The sequence below is a fragment of the Alosa sapidissima genome, chromosome 16 (genome assembly GCF_018492685.1).
Source record: "Alosa sapidissima isolate fAloSap1 chromosome 16, fAloSap1.pri, whole genome shotgun sequence".
NCBI classification, from domain to species: domain Eukaryota; kingdom Metazoa; phylum Chordata; class Actinopteri; order Clupeiformes; family Clupeidae; genus Alosa; species Alosa sapidissima.
The window spans coordinates 12315766-12335573 of record NC_055972.1 but is presented as its reverse complement, the minus strand read 5'-3'; the positions used below and the strand labels follow the sequence as shown (position 1 = coordinate 12335573).

The 19808-nt window shown below is 43.0% G+C and overlaps 1 protein-coding gene across 10 annotated transcripts in view; it reads left to right on the top strand.

Annotated features, from left to right (window-relative positions):
• Window positions 1–19808, top strand: part of LOC121684971 (regulator of microtubule dynamics protein 2) — a 49944-nt gene that overhangs the window by 145 nt on the left and 29991 nt on the right. For 2 of the 10 annotated variants that reach the window (XM_042065157.1, XM_042065162.1), the window contains exons 2-3: window positions 6415–6672; window positions 7600–7775. In XM_042065157.1, the coding sequence (XP_041921091.1) occupies window positions 6424–6672; window positions 7600–7775 (425 nt within the window). In that variant the 5' untranslated portion in view covers window positions 6415–6423. Of the gene's footprint in view, window positions 1–2718; window positions 2786–3415; window positions 3550–3629; window positions 3673–3853; window positions 3961–4523; window positions 4621–6414; window positions 6673–7599; window positions 7776–19808 lie in introns of those variants that run through there. The other 8 variants (XM_042065159.1, XM_042065160.1, XM_042065155.1 and 5 more) reach the window with 8 other exon arrangements.

Genomic DNA, 19808 nt, shown 5'->3' with positions numbered 1-19808 from the left:
GAAATAATGTATATTTTTAAGCTTTGGTGATATAAGTTGATATTCTCTGCAATTTGCGTGGAAAATGGTGTGTTTGTTCTAACCGAAGAGGTGATGCCTACGTCGCATCATCAGTAGGCTAATTGACGTTTCTTAAATGTGATGCGTGTGTGAGCATGACATCTCATTTCTCATATCTGCCTCTCCTTAATTCCTCCATCCTCCTATCATTCCTTCCTCGTTTTCTTCACAAAATGAATTAGAAGGAGGGGCTAGGATAGGAGGAAGGATGGAAGGGAGGGAGAGAGGATGGACAAATAGAGAAAATATCTGCACCACCTTGACCTGTCAATGACCTGTCATCTTAGCATGCCTATTGAGGAATTGCAGTAACAGTCTGTTCTAGTATCTCTCATAGGCTTAGCTTACAGTATGTGGCAGCATTAATGGCATATTTGTCATACTGTAGCTGGAACTAGCCTATCAGTTTGCTGTTTATTTCTTCCTGTAATTGTTTTATAAGTGTGAAACAGGTGTCTGTTATTCTGTAACCCATTGAAATCCATTTGTCCTGTGGTCACAGATTGAGATTTAGGCTACACTTTCAGGCTTTTGTGTAACCTGACAACTGTTACAGTGCATGCTTCTGTGAATGAAGTGAATTAAAGTCATGCAGTACTTCTCCGCCCACCTCCCCCACAACCCTGCCCCTCAACACACTTTAAGCAGAGAAGTCTATGCTGGAGCCGCACATTTGCTTTAAGAGAGATGGCCTCCAATCTGAAGGCTTTGACCCAACAAAAAGTGAGGCCATGGCTGGATGCATGGCTGTTATCAGACTGATCTCCCCCAGCACAGAGGGGTGGGAGAGGTTGAGCCCAAGGCTGGTGGCCAGGCCTGTTGTGGGTGTTCCTGCGGCTGGGAGCATGCAGGCTGTGGGCCGGGAACAATGCGCTGTACTCCAGGAGAGGAGGGCACTGAGAAAACGGCACGTAGCCATCAGCCCACTGCCCGTGGGAACTCCCCCGCATCCTCCACGGTTTCTGGTTTCCCCCACCATCTATTCTCCCTTTTCTCCTTTGATAAAAGAAAAAAAAAAGTTCCTCTGCTATAAGGAAATCGAAAGTATGATTTAAAACACTGTTCAGGGTAATTTCACACCTTCTGAATGACATTTCTTAAACATATAAACAATGGCATGGTGTTTCAGTTTGTAGGCTTGAAATAGGGTGGCGTGGGCACTGAATAGATTGTTCTTTGTGATAAGATGTCTGAAGACGTGACAAAATGAATATGGTAGCTGAGAAAAATCCTTTTGGGATTTTAGAAGTCACAGGGCTACTTAACCACGTCTAGATCAAGGGCAATGTTGATATTTTGATGAGTCCTTTAAACTCTGATCAGTCCCCTTATTTATTAATTCATCTATTAATCCCCTTAAAGAGCTGGAGCAACCAAGGTTATTTACTAAGTATTACAGAGCTTAACAAAACTCAGACTTGGTAGCATCCTGTTGGACGAGATGTACGCCTGTTAATGTTACGGTTGAATTCAGTAAGACAAACAATTTAATATCCGCTGAAAACCTGACTGCAAAGATTAAACAACTTCCAATGTTGAAATCGTAGGTGATGTCCATTTTAACAAGGTACAGGTAAAACAATATACCCATCCCTGTATCAGTATTAATTTTTTCATTTGAATTGTGAAATGTATTGATTCATATAGCCAGTGCTTAATCAGCTTTCTTTCAGTTAGGCATGACAGACACCCATGTAGTATCTGGTTTTATGTGGACTGTTGAAGAATTACATCGAGCTTAACAGGATAAGTCTCTTATCATGTATGAAATCAAAATGGTCACAGGGGTTGGGTCTATTGGAGTCAATAGAGTAAGCCTCCCACACAGAGAGGCATGTCTGTTCAAGCTGCCTTTGAGAGCTAGTGTGAAAGAAAAAAAAAACTTGTTGATAAAGCTGAGAGAAATAGGCTTAGCATATCAAAATTAATTCAAACCACATGCACATCCATCCATTTTCTCATAATATGAAAAATAATGGCCTTCAGTTAATTTCAGTTTTTCTTTCAATTTTCTTGCATATGGCCTTCCAGTAACTTGACCAGTCATAACATCCCTGTTGACTGGCATCCTATTTGAAAACCTGGCTTGACTTTGTGACCGTCAACAATTGACAAATATATATTAAGTTACTAATAAGTTACTTTGAACAAATGAGTTTTAGCTGTCCAAGCTGTTCTGCTCAGAAAATCCTGAATTCCAAGGCTCTTGTACGACAGTTTGTGTAGTACAGACTGAACATAATTTTGCTTTGAAAGTGCATTCCCAAAGTATTGCTGTGTTGTCGTTGTTGAAAATGGAATCAATAAAAAGCACAAACAGAAAACACATGCACTAAAAACAATGATATTTTTATATACTATAATTATAAAGTATATTTTTTTGTAATTTGAATATTTGCATATTTTTTCTACACACCTGCTGAACCAGTCCACCAAAATCAGCATGTCTCCTTTGACATCCAAAGTAAACTCTTTGAACTTATTAAATCTTTTCAGAACCAGAAAAATACACATTTGTTTTATTTACTTTTCATCAGCAAATAAGTATGGACACCATAGATGTCCTGTTGTGTTTGGGAAAGGAAAGACCGTGAATTGTGGACTGACAGCATAGTTCAAGGTTGATCAGATTATACTTATTTATGTACTCCTCTGCAGTGCCTTAGCCAGTGCAATGACAAGGGGACAGTCAGGAGTGAGGAGTACATTTTCAGTTCCAATTTGTGTAAGTTGATTTACTTTTTTGGTCTATTTTAACACAGTTTGTGTTGCAGTTCCATCAAACACTGAGACATATTTGAACTAGTTTGATCCTATATGGAAGTTGGCTTTCTCTGTGATTTGTCCCAGGATTAGTGAGTTTGACACTTTTTCTGCATGCTCCTGCGTGTCAGTAAAGATTCTGTTTATTTTAGCCTTCCTTCTAACAAACTGGTGGAATAACTGCTTTTACCAGTATGTGTGTGTACGGCCTGCATGCGTATGTGTCTCCTGCTCAAACAAAATGTGTGCGCGTTAATTTTGATAAGTGTTCACTAAGTTACGTAATAGAAAATTGTAAATAGCCTGATGGCAGCTAATGGGGTACTGTGCATAGTTGGGAAGGTATGGTGGGCCAATTTGGTGTGAATACACATTACACAAACACAGGGAAAGTTTCTCTCGTTGTTGAGCCTGATGGTACGCAGTGCGTATACGGACGTAGGCCTACACCCCACAGGCGCGCCTGGCCACAGACGTGATGAAATTAGACAAACTTCCTTGTAAAACTTACCTCCTTGTATAACTTACTTCCACTTCCTTATGTAAAACGAATCCCATATAAAGAGCTTTAGTTTGATGCTTACAGTCCTATATATTTTGCAATTTAGGCCTAGGCCTAGCCTATAGCCTTCATCAATGTCAAAAAGACGTAATATGTTTACTCATTGTAAATATATGGCAACGCTGATCTCACATCAAAGGATTAGTAGAAGACCTGTCACAGAGGTATTTCACTCACTTTTTTGCTGTTTAAGAGAAGCATATGGTTAATGAATGATAACGATGAACTTTGCCTCTTTGCTTAGTGGTTGGTGTTCCAGCTTAACCCAGGCAACTTGCAATTTATTGGCAAGAATATCATACTAACGCTTACATATTTTCTCATAGTTACAGTTAAGTTAATGTCATCGGTAAAGCGTTTTGTCGTGTAATAAACGGCTTTCTGTTGAAATGGAGCACTCAAACAGTGATATGCGGAATCACTTCATCAACATCACAGAAAGTGATAATATTAGAGTGGTCTAGGAACCATTTTTACATAGCACTTGCTTTACTAACGGAATGTTTTTAGTGTAGCACGCGAGCTGTCAAACACCGCCTGAGTGTTTCCCTCTAAGGACTGCGCTTTTACACGCAGTAAGGCTTTTCTTCTACTTGTTTAATCAAACAGTATGCTAGTTTAAAATTGTTTGGATAGTAGATGCCTTAGCCACACCAAAAAATAGATGTAACAACATTACCTGAGAGAGTTTGTCACGTTGGGAACTACTCACCTTCATGTAGCCTATGTCATGTGTGTGTTCGAGAAGGTGTAACCTTAAGGTTAACATTAAACCCGCTTTAATTATGAATTAAAACTGTAAAATACTGCATTGATGTAAAGTCATGCTTAATTTCCATTTAGCAGCTACACTGAATTAAAAGCCATCTGCAACACGCGGCGACGGATAAGTCACCTCGATACTACGGTACTAGGCCTACTACCTGTCTGGTTAGTTTGAGTAGCAGCTAATCCCATTAAGCAGTGTTTGTCACACCCTGGAGAGATTGAGAGGACACGGCAAGTATAGCAAGTTAATCCAGCTATGTTTACCCAAGTGAACTAGCTAAGTAACGACGTTACTTACAGTGCCGACTTTCTCTTCAGTAGCTGTGATCGTCGCCGTGATGGACATATTGAGATATTAGGCTACTTGTTGTACACTTTCGATAGCCTAGTTCTACCTAACTAGCTAGCCAGTCAAAGTAGTTGAGGCCATGTATATCATCTCTGAGCATGCATGGATAAACGGCAGGGTAAGGTCATTCTGTCGTTCAGTTGTCTTGAAGTTGTTCTCTTGACCCAAACATACTTAAACCTAATTTAATTGGGTTGTCAGTTGAACTTTTCAGTGAAATTGTAACTTGAAGAAAATTATTTAAAAAGTAAATGATTTCTGTTTAGAAACAGTAGAGTACAGGTCTGATAGATTTGCTATCACCCTTGCGAATCTTCATTCATTCAGATGTATGCATTGCAAGGTAGTGCAATGCATACATTTGAATGAATGAAGATACTCAAGGGTGATATGCAAATCTATCAGACCCTTAGACTGGTGCTTTGACTGACAAATATCATGACATGAAAAGTAATGGTGATGCTGAAATTTGTCTACACCAGTGTTTCTCAAAGTGTGGTCCGCAAGTTATCCCAAGTGGTCCGTGAGCAGACGTGGTAAAATATAATATAGATGAGTTATTTCCAATATTGAACCAACTTGTATATAAATCCAAACAGTTCTGCAACACTGCCAGTTTAAATCATATGAATCCTCTGACACAATAAGTGTAACCTGCGTTGTGTTGAACCTGCGCGATTCAGCCCTGCACACGCCCGGACTCGAACCCGCGAACAGCAGCACCTCAACAATTGGCTCAACAATTGAGCCAATAGCCCAGGCTACTGGCTCGCATGCCAGCAGCACTCTTGAAACTGGCTCGCATGCCAGCAGCACTCTTGAAACGTCGGGGAGTGAGGTTTACCAACAAGCACAGCTAAGCTAGCTGGCATCCGTTACACCAGAGAATGTCTAATAAGGGGAGAACTGCCACTCTCGGAAAACTTCCGGTTTCTGAAGTGGTTCCACATAAGGGCGCTCGTCCACGAGTGCAGAATGCATGGAGGTCTATGGAGCTGTACTCCTCAAAATCCACTTTTCTCGGGATATAATTTTTTTTCAAGTCATTTGAATATTGTATTCGAAAGTGGAGGCAAAGAAAATACACTTGGTTGAGTATTATATTTTTTAAAGTCACTTAATTGTTCTAAAAAGCCTTTCAAACGTGTCAATGACGTCACTCATTAGCACAATGCTAGCGTGTTATGGGCAACAATGACCCAACCTGTAAGAAAACAAAAGGACATAAGTACTCGTTCATTCAACTTTTGACCTATAACCCATGTTGAAGTTATACAAACTACAATCAAATCTGAGATTTGTCAACGACAATCAGGTGAAAGAGACAAATTTAACTGTCTAGCTCCATTGACTCCCATTCATTCTGCACTCATGGCGATCGCCCCCAGTGGAAATCTGGTGGAACTGCAACCAAAATTCGGTACAATGGGACTTAATACGGAGTGGCCAGGCTCTCCGTAGACGGGCTCTGGTTACACTCACCCCCCTAAACCTCACTCCCGATCCGGGTCACGGCACCAATGTAACCTGCGTTATGTTGAACCTGCGCGATTTAGCCCTGCACACGCCCGGACTCGAACCCGCGAACAGCAGCACCTTGGATCGGGAGGCGAGCGCGCTAAAAATTGAGTACTGGCTCGCATGCCAGCAGCACTCTTGAAGCGTCGGGGAGTGAGGTTTACCAACGTTCCACAAGCACAGCTAAGCTAGCTGGCATCCGTTACACTAGCAAGGTGTAAAGACAATAAGCAAGGTGGTTCAGTGAGTAGGCCTATTGTGTAATATACTGTTGAAGTAGGTCTACTTTTGTTTTTTAGCTAGGTGGTCTGTGAGGCTTTTTTTTATTGGTTAAGTGGTTCTTGGTCTGAAAAAGTTTGAGAAACACTGGTCTACACCATTTCTTCTGCCCCAGGTTTTGGGGATGTCTCAGTCCGACAGCAGAGGGCTGGTGCTGGGGGTCCTGGCAGGGGCAGCAGGCCTGACCCTGGCTGTGGTGTGGTACCAGAGTCGCAGGGCCAGTGCCGGTGGCCGGATGGTCGCCCAGGAGCTGTACCTGAACAGCAATGACCGGCACGTGGGAGCCGGCATGAGCGTGGCTCTGGCCGGGCAGAGGGAAGTTCTGGACCGTCTCGGAGCTCTGATCCAGTGTGTGTCAGAGCTGAAGGATGAGGTATGTGTGTGTGTGTGGATATACATTGGGATTTGGTATTTACTGCAGCATATTACAGCATAGTCACATGATGACGACCATTTGCCTCCCTAAACCCTCTTCCAGAAAATGGCAACAGATGTTTATGTTTAATTTGTCCTCATCCAGGTTTGAATTGTCTGATTGTGAAATGTAACATGAACGTTGTGGCTAATCATGTGTCACTGGTGATGGTGGTGGACTGGTGAATTAAATGAATGCCCATGTAGCTCATTCACTCACCCGTCTTATTAGCCTCATCTCCACCTCAATACTGAGTCAGGACACCAGTGTTGGACAAGCAGTGCCCTCCATGACCTCCGAATTGGAAGTCTGAGGCTCAAACTCATAAATATTTGGTTTCGGACACTAGTGTTAGCATAGACATAATATACTATAGACGCTGCATCGACCGCTACTCCCTACTAGCGCTGACGAGACGTGGAGCCGCCATCTTGGATCGGTCATCCACTTCACTCAGTGTAATCTGTTTGGCTGGTGCAATGAGCTGTCAGCGCATTAAATTATTCATACCTCACTGAATACCGAACAGATTTTCACACGTTTTTTTTTGCTGCAAAGGTCATACATGTAGCTATGATACAGGCCACATTGTTCGAAAATACAAAATACAACCAATAGTACGGTAATGTTAAATCTTACTTGTGAAAAGTAAATCCCCCAAGTATTGTCCGCCGATTTGAGCAGGAACATGCTGCACAGTGCTGTCATCTTGTGTTTTCTGCTGCAACGCAACGAGGAGTATGACCGGTCCAAGATGGCGGCCGCATTTCTTGTTTCCAGCAGCCAATGCAGCGTCTATGTATATTATGTCTGAGTGTTAGATAGATGGAGCGCCACCTGGTGGTTGAGAAGGAGGAAGTTTTAAGTGGTCTTCTCCCGTTGCAGGTGCGTGCTCTGAAGACGGCGCTGCCACTCCTGCAGGACCATGTCCGAGACGAGCTGCAGGGCGGCTCACGGCGGGGGGCGGAGTCACGCAGAGCCACTCCCACCCGGAGGAGGCGGATCGCGGAGGCTGCCAGGCATGAGGGACAAAGCTCAGAGGAGGCAGAGAGCGAGGGCGGGTGAGTGTGTGAGTGTGTGTGTGTGTGTGTGTGTGAGTGTGTGAGTGTGTGTGTGTGTGAGCGAGAGACACAGAAGTTAAGGTATGTGGGCGGTGGAAGCGTAGTGGTTGAGGAGCTCGGCTAGCATCATGCTGTAGCTACAAAAGTCACAGGTTCAATTCCCAACTGCAGCCGTTGTGCCCTTGAGCAAGGCACTTAATCCTGAGTTGCTCCAGGGAGATGCAAATGGTATCTGTAAGTCGCTTAGGATAAAAGCATCAGTTAAATGCATAAACATAAGAAACATGTTTGTGCTAGAAATAGTGCAAGATATGTATAGTGTGTGAGAGAGATGGCAGGTGTGTGCAGCTATGTGCAAATCAAGAGAGGTGGCGAGGCAAGATTCAGTCCATGAGGATAATTCTACATCATGTGCACCAATCAACTAAATATCCCACGGAACTCTATAGAAAATACATTCACTAGACTGTGTAGTCAGTTTATATTAGTGGCTAATATTCCATATTCATCCATAGAGATGCGCGGTTCGCGGTTACAGCCGCGGACTCCGCGGATCGGGCGGATGACGTGAAGAAATATAATATTTTAATTAAATTTGGGCGGGTGGCGGTTGAACCAATCAATCATGGGTGATGCACCCATATACATTAAAGCAACCAGCGGATGGCGGGCGTGTGCGGTTTTGAAAATTGGTCAAAAAACGTTTGCGGATGGTGATAAGTTTTGCTATGCGGTTACGGTTGAAATAATAGCCCATCCGCGCATCTCTTAAAGGAGAATTCCGGTGTGATATTGACCTAAAGTGTATTGAAACATGATACAGAGTGTGAACGTATGTCTCATAGCCCATCTCGACTTGTCCCCTGCACTCCAAAATCTGGCGCTAGTTAGCCGATGCTACCAACAACTTTTTCAGTAGTGGTGCTTCGGCATCGGGCTAGCCATGCAAATAAATCACTGTTTTACACCCATTTACGAGGCTCAATGTATCTCCACACTTCATTGGTAGACTTCCTAGGGCCCTGACATTTAAAACGAGACATTGAGAACTTTGAAAAAGCACTGGTAGTTTACTTACAAGACGATTTATACAGACAGTATCTTCACGAAGTTTGACGTTTGCAGCCATCTTGAATTTAGTCACGATAAGTCGAGCAACGAGTAAGAATGAACAGGTATGATAAGGGATCAGATTCCAAAAATAATTCAGTGGAAATGCATGGATTCCAGTTTCTTCCAGTAGCAGCAACTGGAATCCATGCATTTCCACTGAATTATTTTTGGAATCTGATCCCTTATCATAACTGTTCATTCTTACTCGTTGCTCGACTTATCGTGACTAAATTCAAGATGGCTGCAAACGCTAAACTTCGTGAAGATACTGTCTGTATAAATCGTCTTGTAAGTAAACTACCAGTGCTTTTTCAAAGTTCTCAATGTCTCGTTTTAAATGTCAGGGCCCTCGGAAGTCTACCAATGAAGTGTGGAGATACATTGAGCCTCGTAAATGGGTGTAAAACAGTGATTTATTTGCATGGCTAGCCCGATGCCGAAGCACCACTATTGAAAAAGATGTTGGTAGCATCGGCTAACTAGCGCCAGATTTTGGAGTGCAGGGGACAAGCCGAGATGGGCTATGAGACATACGTTCACACTCGGTATCATGTTTCGATACACTTTAGGTCAATATCACACCGGAATTCTCCTTTAATAGTTACAGTAGGTCTGCATCTGAATGTGTGATGGTGGTCACTAGCTAGACTAGCTTTACTATACATTTACATTTATTCATTCACTTGGCAGACGGTTTTATCCAAAAGTGACTTACAGCAATAGAATAGCATATAAGATACAGTGCAGAGAAGACCTTAGCTAGGAATTACCACTGCATCTGTCAATACTACTGTAGTACTAGAGGATGGAGTGTACTCTATACTACTACACTACACTACACTGCACTACTACACTATACAGTATAGGCTGCTAGAGAGAGATTGCTACATTCCCTCAGCCAAATCGATCATTTATCAGACCCCTTAAACTCATGTGGGTGTTATTCCTGCAATGGTGATGTCTAATGCCTCTGATTTGTCTGTTAAGTAGGCATCACTTTAATGAACCCTCCTGTTGGCACGCCACTATTTCAACCACACCACATCACCCTCTCAACCCCCGTGTCACGTGTCTGAAGTTTACACGTTTAGTCTTATACAGTCTTGCGGCGTGGCCCTCAAATAGAACTATGTAGGTTTGCCAGAGACTGCATGCCTTTGCATTAAGATCCACCAGCTGCTCTAACTAGACAAGGAAAAGTTTAAGTAAAAGAAAAAAGGTTTAAGTATCCTTGCAGGTTGACGGGAGATGGTATGGGTTCTACCATTTTATGTAGACCACAGAGCCTGATGAGCCAGACCCACATTAAAATGTAGGGTCTGGGCACTCACCGTTCGCAGTGCTCAGTCCGAGGGGCGGGATAATCAGTTGTCTTTCAAATTCCCTCTGCACGCAATAGGACAGCGGCAGCGCTATGAGTCCCATGTGTTTCCCACCAGCGGAGCTAGTTGGCTAGTTCAAACGTTTGCCAACTTAATAAAAGCTTAACTCGTGTCACACTGTTCGCCAACAGCAACATCCATCTTATTTGTTTTCAAGTAGCAGGGAATTCAAGCCAAACCGTTGCAACTCTGCCATCAATCATTATGTTAAGCCCACCTAACGACTCTATACACGATTTCATTGGCCTGATTGAGTTTCGATTTCTGGAGCTCACAAGCCAACGGAGAGTTGCTAGACTAGCCCTGGCAGCAAATGTAGATTTCTAGGCTATAGACCACACTGAATCAGACCATGATCAGTACCAATCTGGCAATCCAGAGTGGATAGCTACTGACACAGGGGAATGCACCCGTGCAAAACAGAGAAACACTGCAAAACTATATCACATAGTCACACGCAGATATACGCAGGGACAGATAAAATAAAAACAGTTATATTATATGTGTTAGAACACAACAGATACTTCAGGACATAAACTACTTATGAATATAAAAATTAGTTCTGATTCCAATACTCTTAAAGGCCAGAAAGGATTTTCACTGCCAGGCACGCAGGAACCTATTTTTGACCAGGGGTGCTGAATAACAAAAATAATGGATGTCCGACGATTTCTCCCCTCCTGGACATGTTTCGGATTTTGACTGCTAAATACGTCATTTTAGTGTGGTGTGCGGGTGATAGAGGGGGGAGTTTTAGAAAAGTCCTGGGCAGCCACAAATTCCAATGTTCCGCGACAGCACTCCGACTCCACTGCACCCACCCTAACCCCAACAGAAGCACACTTGACATCATTAGCCTATTTCAGTATAGCTAAGGAAAATTACTTTTCTGATCGTCAAAACCACACCAGAGATGTTTGGCTTTAAATATAGGCTAATAATCAGGCTGCAATGATCTTGCAAATAATTCCTGAATAGCCTAAAGTGTGTGGTCTCCACAGCAAGTATGTATCCTAATAATTTCTATCTTAGCGACTAGTGAAATGATTTCACTAGCTATAATTTATTAATTTTGCAAAACTACAACACAATTAAAGTTTCTTTCAGCTTATCCATGCTTTTTTGAACGTGTAAATTGCATAGAATATGTAGACCTATATCAACCGTAGGCCTACACACTTGATCGCTATCACATAGCTGAAACCACGCTACGGTTCTTACAGTAACTGACTCACGTTCACGTTGATCTCAATAACTGTTAATTTTTAGTAGCCTATATTCAAACCAATCCATAACCCTTTTTTGCTATTTGACTCATCATGTCAGACAGCGAATTAGTAATTATTTAAAAATATATATAATACATTTTAAAGATCTATCTCCTGCCAGCAGGGGGTGCTGCAGCACTCTCAGCACCCCCCTTCCTGCGCCCTTGTTCACTGCTTGGCCTCACTCAATTGATTTTGATCCCACTGTCACTCTGTTCATTCATTCATTCATTCATTCATTCATTCATTCATCCATCCATTCATTCATTCGTTCATTTAGGAGTGTACAATTCACTATGTAAGACGCTGTATCATTATGCATTGTTTGTCAAACTGATTTTTAGGTGTAACCAGGAGTAGGTTTTATGCTCTCTGGCCTACACAGTGTAGTGAAGGCATGCATTATTTACTGCCTAAAGGTAACTTGATCAGACCATGCCTGTCTTCAATTCAATTCAATTTATTGTGCTTAAAGAGCGCCAAATCATTACACATGTATCATAGTGCTTTACAGAGTGTAGACAATCAGAGAAAAAAAAGAAAAGAAAGGAAGAAAAGAAAAGAAGGCCCATGGGTAACAGGGGCGAGGAAAAACATAGGAAGAGGGGCGAGGATACATATAGGAAGGGTTGTACGGCGTGGCACATGAAAAGTCCATGACGGCACTATGCTATAGCAGCATAACTAAGGCATGGTGAGGGGTAGTCGGCACCAGCGCAGGTATGATCAGTGACCACCATCGCACATGTGACTGGGGTGCCAGTCACACGAGGACTCAGCAGGGTGGTCCATTCCAAAAATCCCTGAGGTGGGTGAAGTTCCATACCGCACCATACCGCACCATACCTAACTATGGGAGGCAGTAAAGAGGTATGTTTTAAGTCTAGACTTAAAAATAGGGAGGGTGTCTGCTAGTCGAATTGAGGAAGGGAGATTATTCCAGAGGAGGGGTGCGCGATAGCTGAAAGCTCTGCCTCCTACTGTAGTTTTTGAGATTCTTGGAATTACAAGTGTTAGAACACAACAGATACATCTTAAATCCTTAATCCGTAAACCTTGATACTAACTAGTTTTAAAGGGATTGTGGTGTAGATTAAATGACCACATAATGATATCTAACAGATACAAACTAACAAACAAACAACACTTGAATATAGGGGTTTACTTTGGCAGTTCTCCTCATGTGGAGGAACTACACCTTAGGAGGCCACTGTCTAGGATTCCTGTTGTAAGGGTGCACTATTTCTGCAAATTTCAACTACTGTTGTCACTGATGCAATAGGCATTTTGTCACTTGCTCGCCTCATCCGGTAGCTGACTCAACCAGAGTGACAGTTGAGATTGCGTTTAAAGTGTTAGATATTATAGTGTTAGCTTTTGTTGTTTGTCTGGCAGTTAGATACACTGTGTATCCTAGTGTATCCATTGTGTATACTATGTGGCACCATTTCTATGAATAAGTAGCTTTCAAGCTTTCAGCACCAAGGTATGTTTTGAGTGTTTTGACCCCAGGCTTTTGTCAGGGTGTTAATAATTTGTAGAATGTCAGTAAGATAAGTACACAATAAATGATCTAAATGTTACTCTTTGGCAATGAAATACATATTTATAGTGGATGGAATCCACTATCTTGAAATCTGGCTTCTTCTTCTTCTTATAACCTTTTTATTTACCTTTTCAAGAATGAATGCGACTCTAACCGCTTAACGTACAGACATGTTGAAATAACCGTTGTGTCGGTCTGTAGTTGGACAAGAGAGATCTTCTTAAAAGTTTATACTTTTTGATAAATGGGGGATTAAAAATGTTAAAAAGCTCCCAGAGTAATTCACGGGCTAATCAGAACACCGGCACAGGTGTCACCTGTGATTCCAACTGTCTCAGCTTCTAAAACTACACATCCTGTTTAAGTGTTTCCCGTGTGTCAAAAAAAAAGTCACAGCCATATCTCATTCTTTGCGCATTATATCTCCAGATTGGCTTGACGCATATGCTTCAAATTTGGTACAAGTGTTTGTATGGACTCAAAGATGAAGTGAGTTGATGTTGGAGGTCAAAGGTCAAGTCCATGAATACTCTGAGCGCGATATCTCAAGAATGCCTTGGCATACATCCCTGAAATTTGGTATGAGTGTTTGTATGAACTCAAAGATGAAGTGAATTGATGTTGGAGGTCAAATGTCAAGGTCAAAAACACCTTGAGTGTTATATCTCAAGAACGCCTTGACACACAATATTTTTTGGTACGAGGGTTTGTATGAACTCGAAGATTAAGTGATTCAATGTTTTTTTTCCAGGAATCTCCCCACCAACATTACGCTAGCAGCTTTCCATCCACTATTGTAATTCCTCTCGCATTACATTTCTAGTTTTATGTTGCAGTTGCATTAAAGCAGTCACAAATTCCAAAGAAAATGGGAGAGAATGATTAATGCAGTAAAGTGAAAATAAAAGCAATGTCATACAAAGTGAATGATTGAAGTTGCAATGGCACAGCATTTGGGCATTGCTGTGTGTGTGTGTGTTGTGTGTTGTGTGAGTGAGTGTGTGTGTGTTGTGTGTGTGTGTGTGTGTGTGTGTGTGTGTGTGTGTGTGTGTGTGTGTGTGTGTGTGTGTGCGCGCGCGCTTATTCTGTCACATGCCCATGTGTTAATGTATACAGAGCACTGTTTTGCCGAGTCCCGTACGCGCTGCTTTAGCATGCCTCCTACCAGAACTTTCCGTCCTGTCCTGACACGGATGGGCTGAAGGGGAATGGGAGGGGGGGGGGGGGTGGAGGAGGCTGTCCGTCTCACCAGTAGGCGGGCCGTCACCTGGATTGACTCCCTCGGTGGCGTGCCAGGCTGTTTGCCTGCTGATCAAAGCCTGTTGCTTGCTCATCCACCCCACCCCACCCCCGGCTTTGCGCGGACACAAAAATCCTCACACTGCTGGCATTGGGGAAGGGCCGCCCGGGGCATTTCTGGATGGCAGTAATGTAGGCTAATGCGCGGCACTCCATTCAGCATGTGCATGTATGCGTGCATGTGGAGGTATACGTGCGTGCATTGGGTGTTTTTGCACCTGTTCTCATACTCGTAAGGGGTTGATGGTTGAGGTATGGCAGACAGAATGTTATTTCACATAAATTACTTATGTTTTTTTTAGATAATCTTACCAAGCTTAAAAATAGCTGTCAACAATAGTTATGGTTCTGCCTTGAGAGATCCTCAGATCACAAATAATCAAATTACACCTGTAATGGAGTTCAGGAGTTCGAAAATGAGATAATGCAACTTCCCTGTTTGCGCTGTGTTTACGCTAGGAGATTTTCCTCCAACCACCCCTCTCTGTTGACTTGTGCCAAAAGCAAAGCCCTGGCACATGCCTCCTCTCTAGTCTTAGAGTAAGGGCTTGCTTGCTTTTCCTAGGGAGGCAGGATCAGAGGGCTTTTGGCCCAGCGTCACACCTCTCTCAGGTGGGTAATTATGGATCTCCACCCTTCCAGTGCTTTAAGATTTGACTTTAAAGAATGGAGAAATTCCAGCCCCTGAAGCAGCGATTTGGCTCAGTGCACGAGAAGATCCGGCATCCCTCCTCTAATCTCAGGCCTCCATTGAGATAAGTTTAATGCAAGTCTTTTAATGCAAGCAGCGGAGGTGAGCTGAGGTTGGGCGAGGTCACGCTGCAAGTATTGGTCCTGTAGTCTTAAAGGTGTACCGTCACACCGGTGTGATGGGAATGTTGGAAAAATTACGTTCTGAAGAATATCTGGGTTCATTGAATTCCACATAGAATTTCAGAACCTTCAATTGTTGCGGAACCTTTAAGGGTTCATGCCAGGCCACCTGCACTTTGCCATCCTTATATTTAATCGGTTCCAAAGACTACAGTAGAAAAATCTTGGCATTTCAGTGAACATAAAGTGGTCCAAGGTTATACCTTCTTCGTTATCCTGACTATCCCTCTTCTCCCTCTCTTGACTTTGCTTGGACTGTTATTCTATTCCACTCTATATGTGAGTAGTACTTATTGCTGCACTAACAATATCCTAGTGCCACTGTACCTTTATTGGACCTTTATTGTACTTTGATGGTTGTAAGTCGCTTTATGTAAAGTTGAGGTTAGCTGGACAAGACAAAAGAGACATCAACAGCTCTCCAGCCAGAGACAAAATTAGCTTTTCTTATAACTTATGCAACTTATAATAGAAGCTTATGCATCAAGTTACAAGACAAAATTCATGGAATAATTTATTACACACCATACAAGTACAGTGGACTTAAAGGGGTCATAGAATGCAAAACCGAGTTTACCTTGTCATAGATGAATAACGATAGTTCAGTGGGTGAAATGGAGATACAGTTCAAAACCCCATCCACGCCTCCTTTCTGTGCAAATCTCACAATTCGAAACTCCCGCCATAAAACGGGCGAATCCAAAAGAAGCTGAGTTTACGCAAACTCCGAAGTGGTGCCTTATTTGGCTCTGGCCTGTACATTTGTCACGCCCCAAAATTTACATACAGACCAGCCCACTGGTTCACTGGCCCAAGAACATGAATGGAGGTCGTGAAGATGTCAGACACTAGTTTAGCTAGCCTACTGTTGGGTTTACTTCTACAAGAATTACAAAGCCAGTAATGCTGCCAGTGCTGGCACAGTTTACCAGTTTAGACATATCCAAAGATATAGTTGCTACATTTGACTGCTGTGTGTGTCACATATTCTCACATTCCAGGGGCATTAACTGCTTCTCCTCTCATCTGGTGTGCCTCTCAAATAAAAAATGGTTCTTGGCAAAGAGTCGGAGAGATTACTGCATGTTGATTCATAAAAAAATAAAGAGGAAAAGTGAACTGTTCAAATGCTGCAGTCATCAGTTTTCTTAAGCCCGTCAGATTGTCTGCGGAGTTTACAGACTACTCAGAGCGTGACTGCTTTTGTGTTTGTTTTACATCATGTAGCTGTATATACAGGGTAAGAATAGGAAATGTGTTGAAGTATCTGTCTTTCTCACTGTGTCTCTGTGAGTGTGTGTGTGTTTGTTTGTGTATCCCTGTACTTCTGTGTGAGTGTATGCACGTGTGCTTGTACGGGCAATTTGTACGGGTTATTGCCCGTGCAATTTGTTTGTATTTGTTTGTGTGTGTTTTTTGTTTGTTTGTTTGTGTGTGTTGGGTGTGTGTGTGTGTGTGTGTGTGTGTGTGTTTGTGTGCCTAATGTGATCCAAGGAACAGAATTCACCTGGCTCAATTCTATTTGCACATCTGCTGCGTTGTCTTGATCGAACAGGATTGACATCATCCCAATCCCTGGCAAAGCACTCGGCGTGGCCTTACTTACTGTTTCTCCCGCACCGCGCTCCAGACCTCTCCGCGGTGTCTGTCCGTCCGCCATCCGTCAAAACCTCTTCTTTCGCTTTCCTCTGCTGTCAATCTTGCTCCTGCCGTGTAGTTTGTTGTTGTTGTTGTTTCTTTAACGGCCTTGTGTCGGAACTTGTCAATCCTCTCTTCAGGGCTCCCATCCCAGTCCGAGCTCGTCAGGTTGGCCCCCTTAGGCCTCAAGGCTGCCATAACTCGCATAACACGCCTGTGAGACAAACCCATTTATTTTCCTGGAAGGACACTTCGTTTAAAAAATAAACAGTGATTGTTTATGTAGAGGTAGGAGGGGTGTTCCTTGCTTGTTAAAGGTAATTATTTGTGACACGAAGAGAAATATAGGAGATGAAGACCATTAAATGAATGAATTAAATTAATGTTTACATTAAAGGCTTTCAAGAGAAGGATGACCTTATTATAATAATGAATGTATGAATGTCTGTAATCCTAAAGAGCGAGGATTGCTCCTATGATAGCAATATACTGTTTTTGTTAATGCAATATCACATTGGTGGATACTGGTCGGTACCAGTAGTTCTGTTTAATCATCAGTAGTTCTGTTTGATCATCCTTAAGCACACTATGTGGATATTTGATTTAGTTTATTTAGTATATTTAGTATATTATATTTTTTTTATCTTCTACTGTCTCTATTATGCAGTGGAGTTTTTTATATGTATATACTTATATTACTTTTTCTGCTGTAAGTGCATGTTGTGTGTGATTTCTGTATGCTACTGAGACCTTGAATTTCCCCTTGGGGATCAATAAAGTATCTATCTGTCTATCTATCTATCTGTCTATCTATCTATTTATCTATCTATCTATCTATCTATCTATCTATCAATCAATCAATCAATCAATCAATCAATTGCATAACAGGCAGCATTCATTCACACAAACAATGAATGGGAGAACATGCTGAAATCCTACACCATCAAGGTGCTATGATTTATGTGTGTGAAAGGCTAATGGAGAGAGACAGAGAAAGTGAGACCAAAACTTCCCCTACCCTGCGAGTATCACCTGATGCATAAATTGCTCTGTAGTGTTTTATTGTTGGAAACCTGCTGGCATTTTGGCGAGATTAGAATACTCAGACAAAGAAAGCTTCCCCCATTTTTTACAATAAATTATTCTTCCGTCCCCAAGCACAAAGGAGCTTGTTGTGCCAGGGTGACACCAGGCCAAAAGGCTGAACTTTAATGACTTCATGATCTCCCCTCCGGTTTTTCCCCAAAGCTTAAAACCATTCTCTCTCTGAGCTCTAACCGACTCGGCTGTGAATGAACCACTCACCCACGCACTCTCTGTTACCTCCAACGACAAAACACAGGGCCATTATTCGCTTTATTACAGAATCACACAGTTTTAGTGTCAGCGGTGGAGGATTGCCCAGGGTGCTGTCATCCAGAATGCCAACAGGGGGCAGCGCGTCCTCCTCCTCTCGCTGGGGGGGGGGGGTGGATTTGAGCAGGAGAGGCTGGTCAGCGGCAGGAGGAGGCGTGGGAAGCACACTCTGGGGTCATGTGGGGTCGATGGGGGGTTTGGGGGGTGCTATGTTGAGACGCTGGGCTATGCTGTGGTGGGAATGCCTCAGCTCACCGTGTCAACTGAGACAGCTCCGCCTTTGTCAGTGCGCAGTGGCGGTCTGCCTGTTCCCACTCTGTGAGAGAGCAAAGTGTGTTTGCCGAATCTGCCCCCATTGCTTTCCTGTTTCCCGGGGAGACAGTCTGTTCTGCTGAGGGCTGCGGAGTGAACTGCTGGGTCGACACTGTTTGGATGGCAGCTGTTCCCCTCCAGGTTGTGTTACCGGGCCTTCGCCTAGGTAACGGTTGCTAGACACTGAAGCTTGCGCTCACACTCCCCGCTCTGTCCCACGTTGGAGCTGACAGCTTAGCTACAGCTCAGAAAGGACCTCATTATTGGATTATCTCCAACATAGAGCCATGCATTCATTCACTCATCGGTTCACTCGTTCAATTGCACTTTCATTTTCACGCCACAATAGATGAAGATGATTTAATTTGGAACCTGTTCAAACTGTGCTCTACACGGGCATTAAACTGTCATTGAAAGTTTAGATATGTGTTTACCTTGGTTGTTCTTGGAATGCTGAAGGTGTTTTATTGCCTCCCTGTCCACTGTTCTACATATTGCTTCATCCAGGGGCATGAGAACAGACTTCTGGAGGCCCGCTGTCTCCCAGTATGCAGTAGGCCTTACCATAGATATTAGAAAGCTAGATACCGCATTGGGCTCGAGTTCTATTTGGAGGCATAAATAAACGCGGTTGCCGTATTGCTGGGGGCAACACCTTTACTGTCTATGGGCAACACTTGCCGGCAATCGGATACACCTGTCTGATTTCCAGTCAGAGTCACATGCTTCTCCATTGACCTCCAGTTATTGATTGCCCCCACCAAGATGGTGATCCTATTTACGTATGTTCGGGAGCCCAATGCGGTATCTAGCTTTCTAATATCTATGGGCCTTACAGCATGTTGGCAGCCTGACGTAGACTGCTGAGTACACAGACCGTCCCCAGTGAGGGTCATGTGTCCCTACCTTCCCTAATGAGTGGAGAGAAAGAAGTGAAAAAAGATTCAGCCCTGGAGACAGAGATCATATTGCTCACAGTGGGTAGAGCTTATGAATCTATTATAGTGGCCATTGATTTAAATATAAGAGTGTGTGAATGCGGTTAGAAGGTCTTGATCTCTGGTCCTTTCACATGCCACTAGATAGGGTGTGAGATAATCTACCGAAATGGGAAGACAATAGCCATCCCTCCAGCCCAACATCAGCAAGGCTTCTTTGCCAGAGTGAAGAAAGAATCTGCATTGTACATAAACACATCTAATGGCAGAGAAAAGTCACTCTTCTGGTTATTCATGACTGGTCTGGT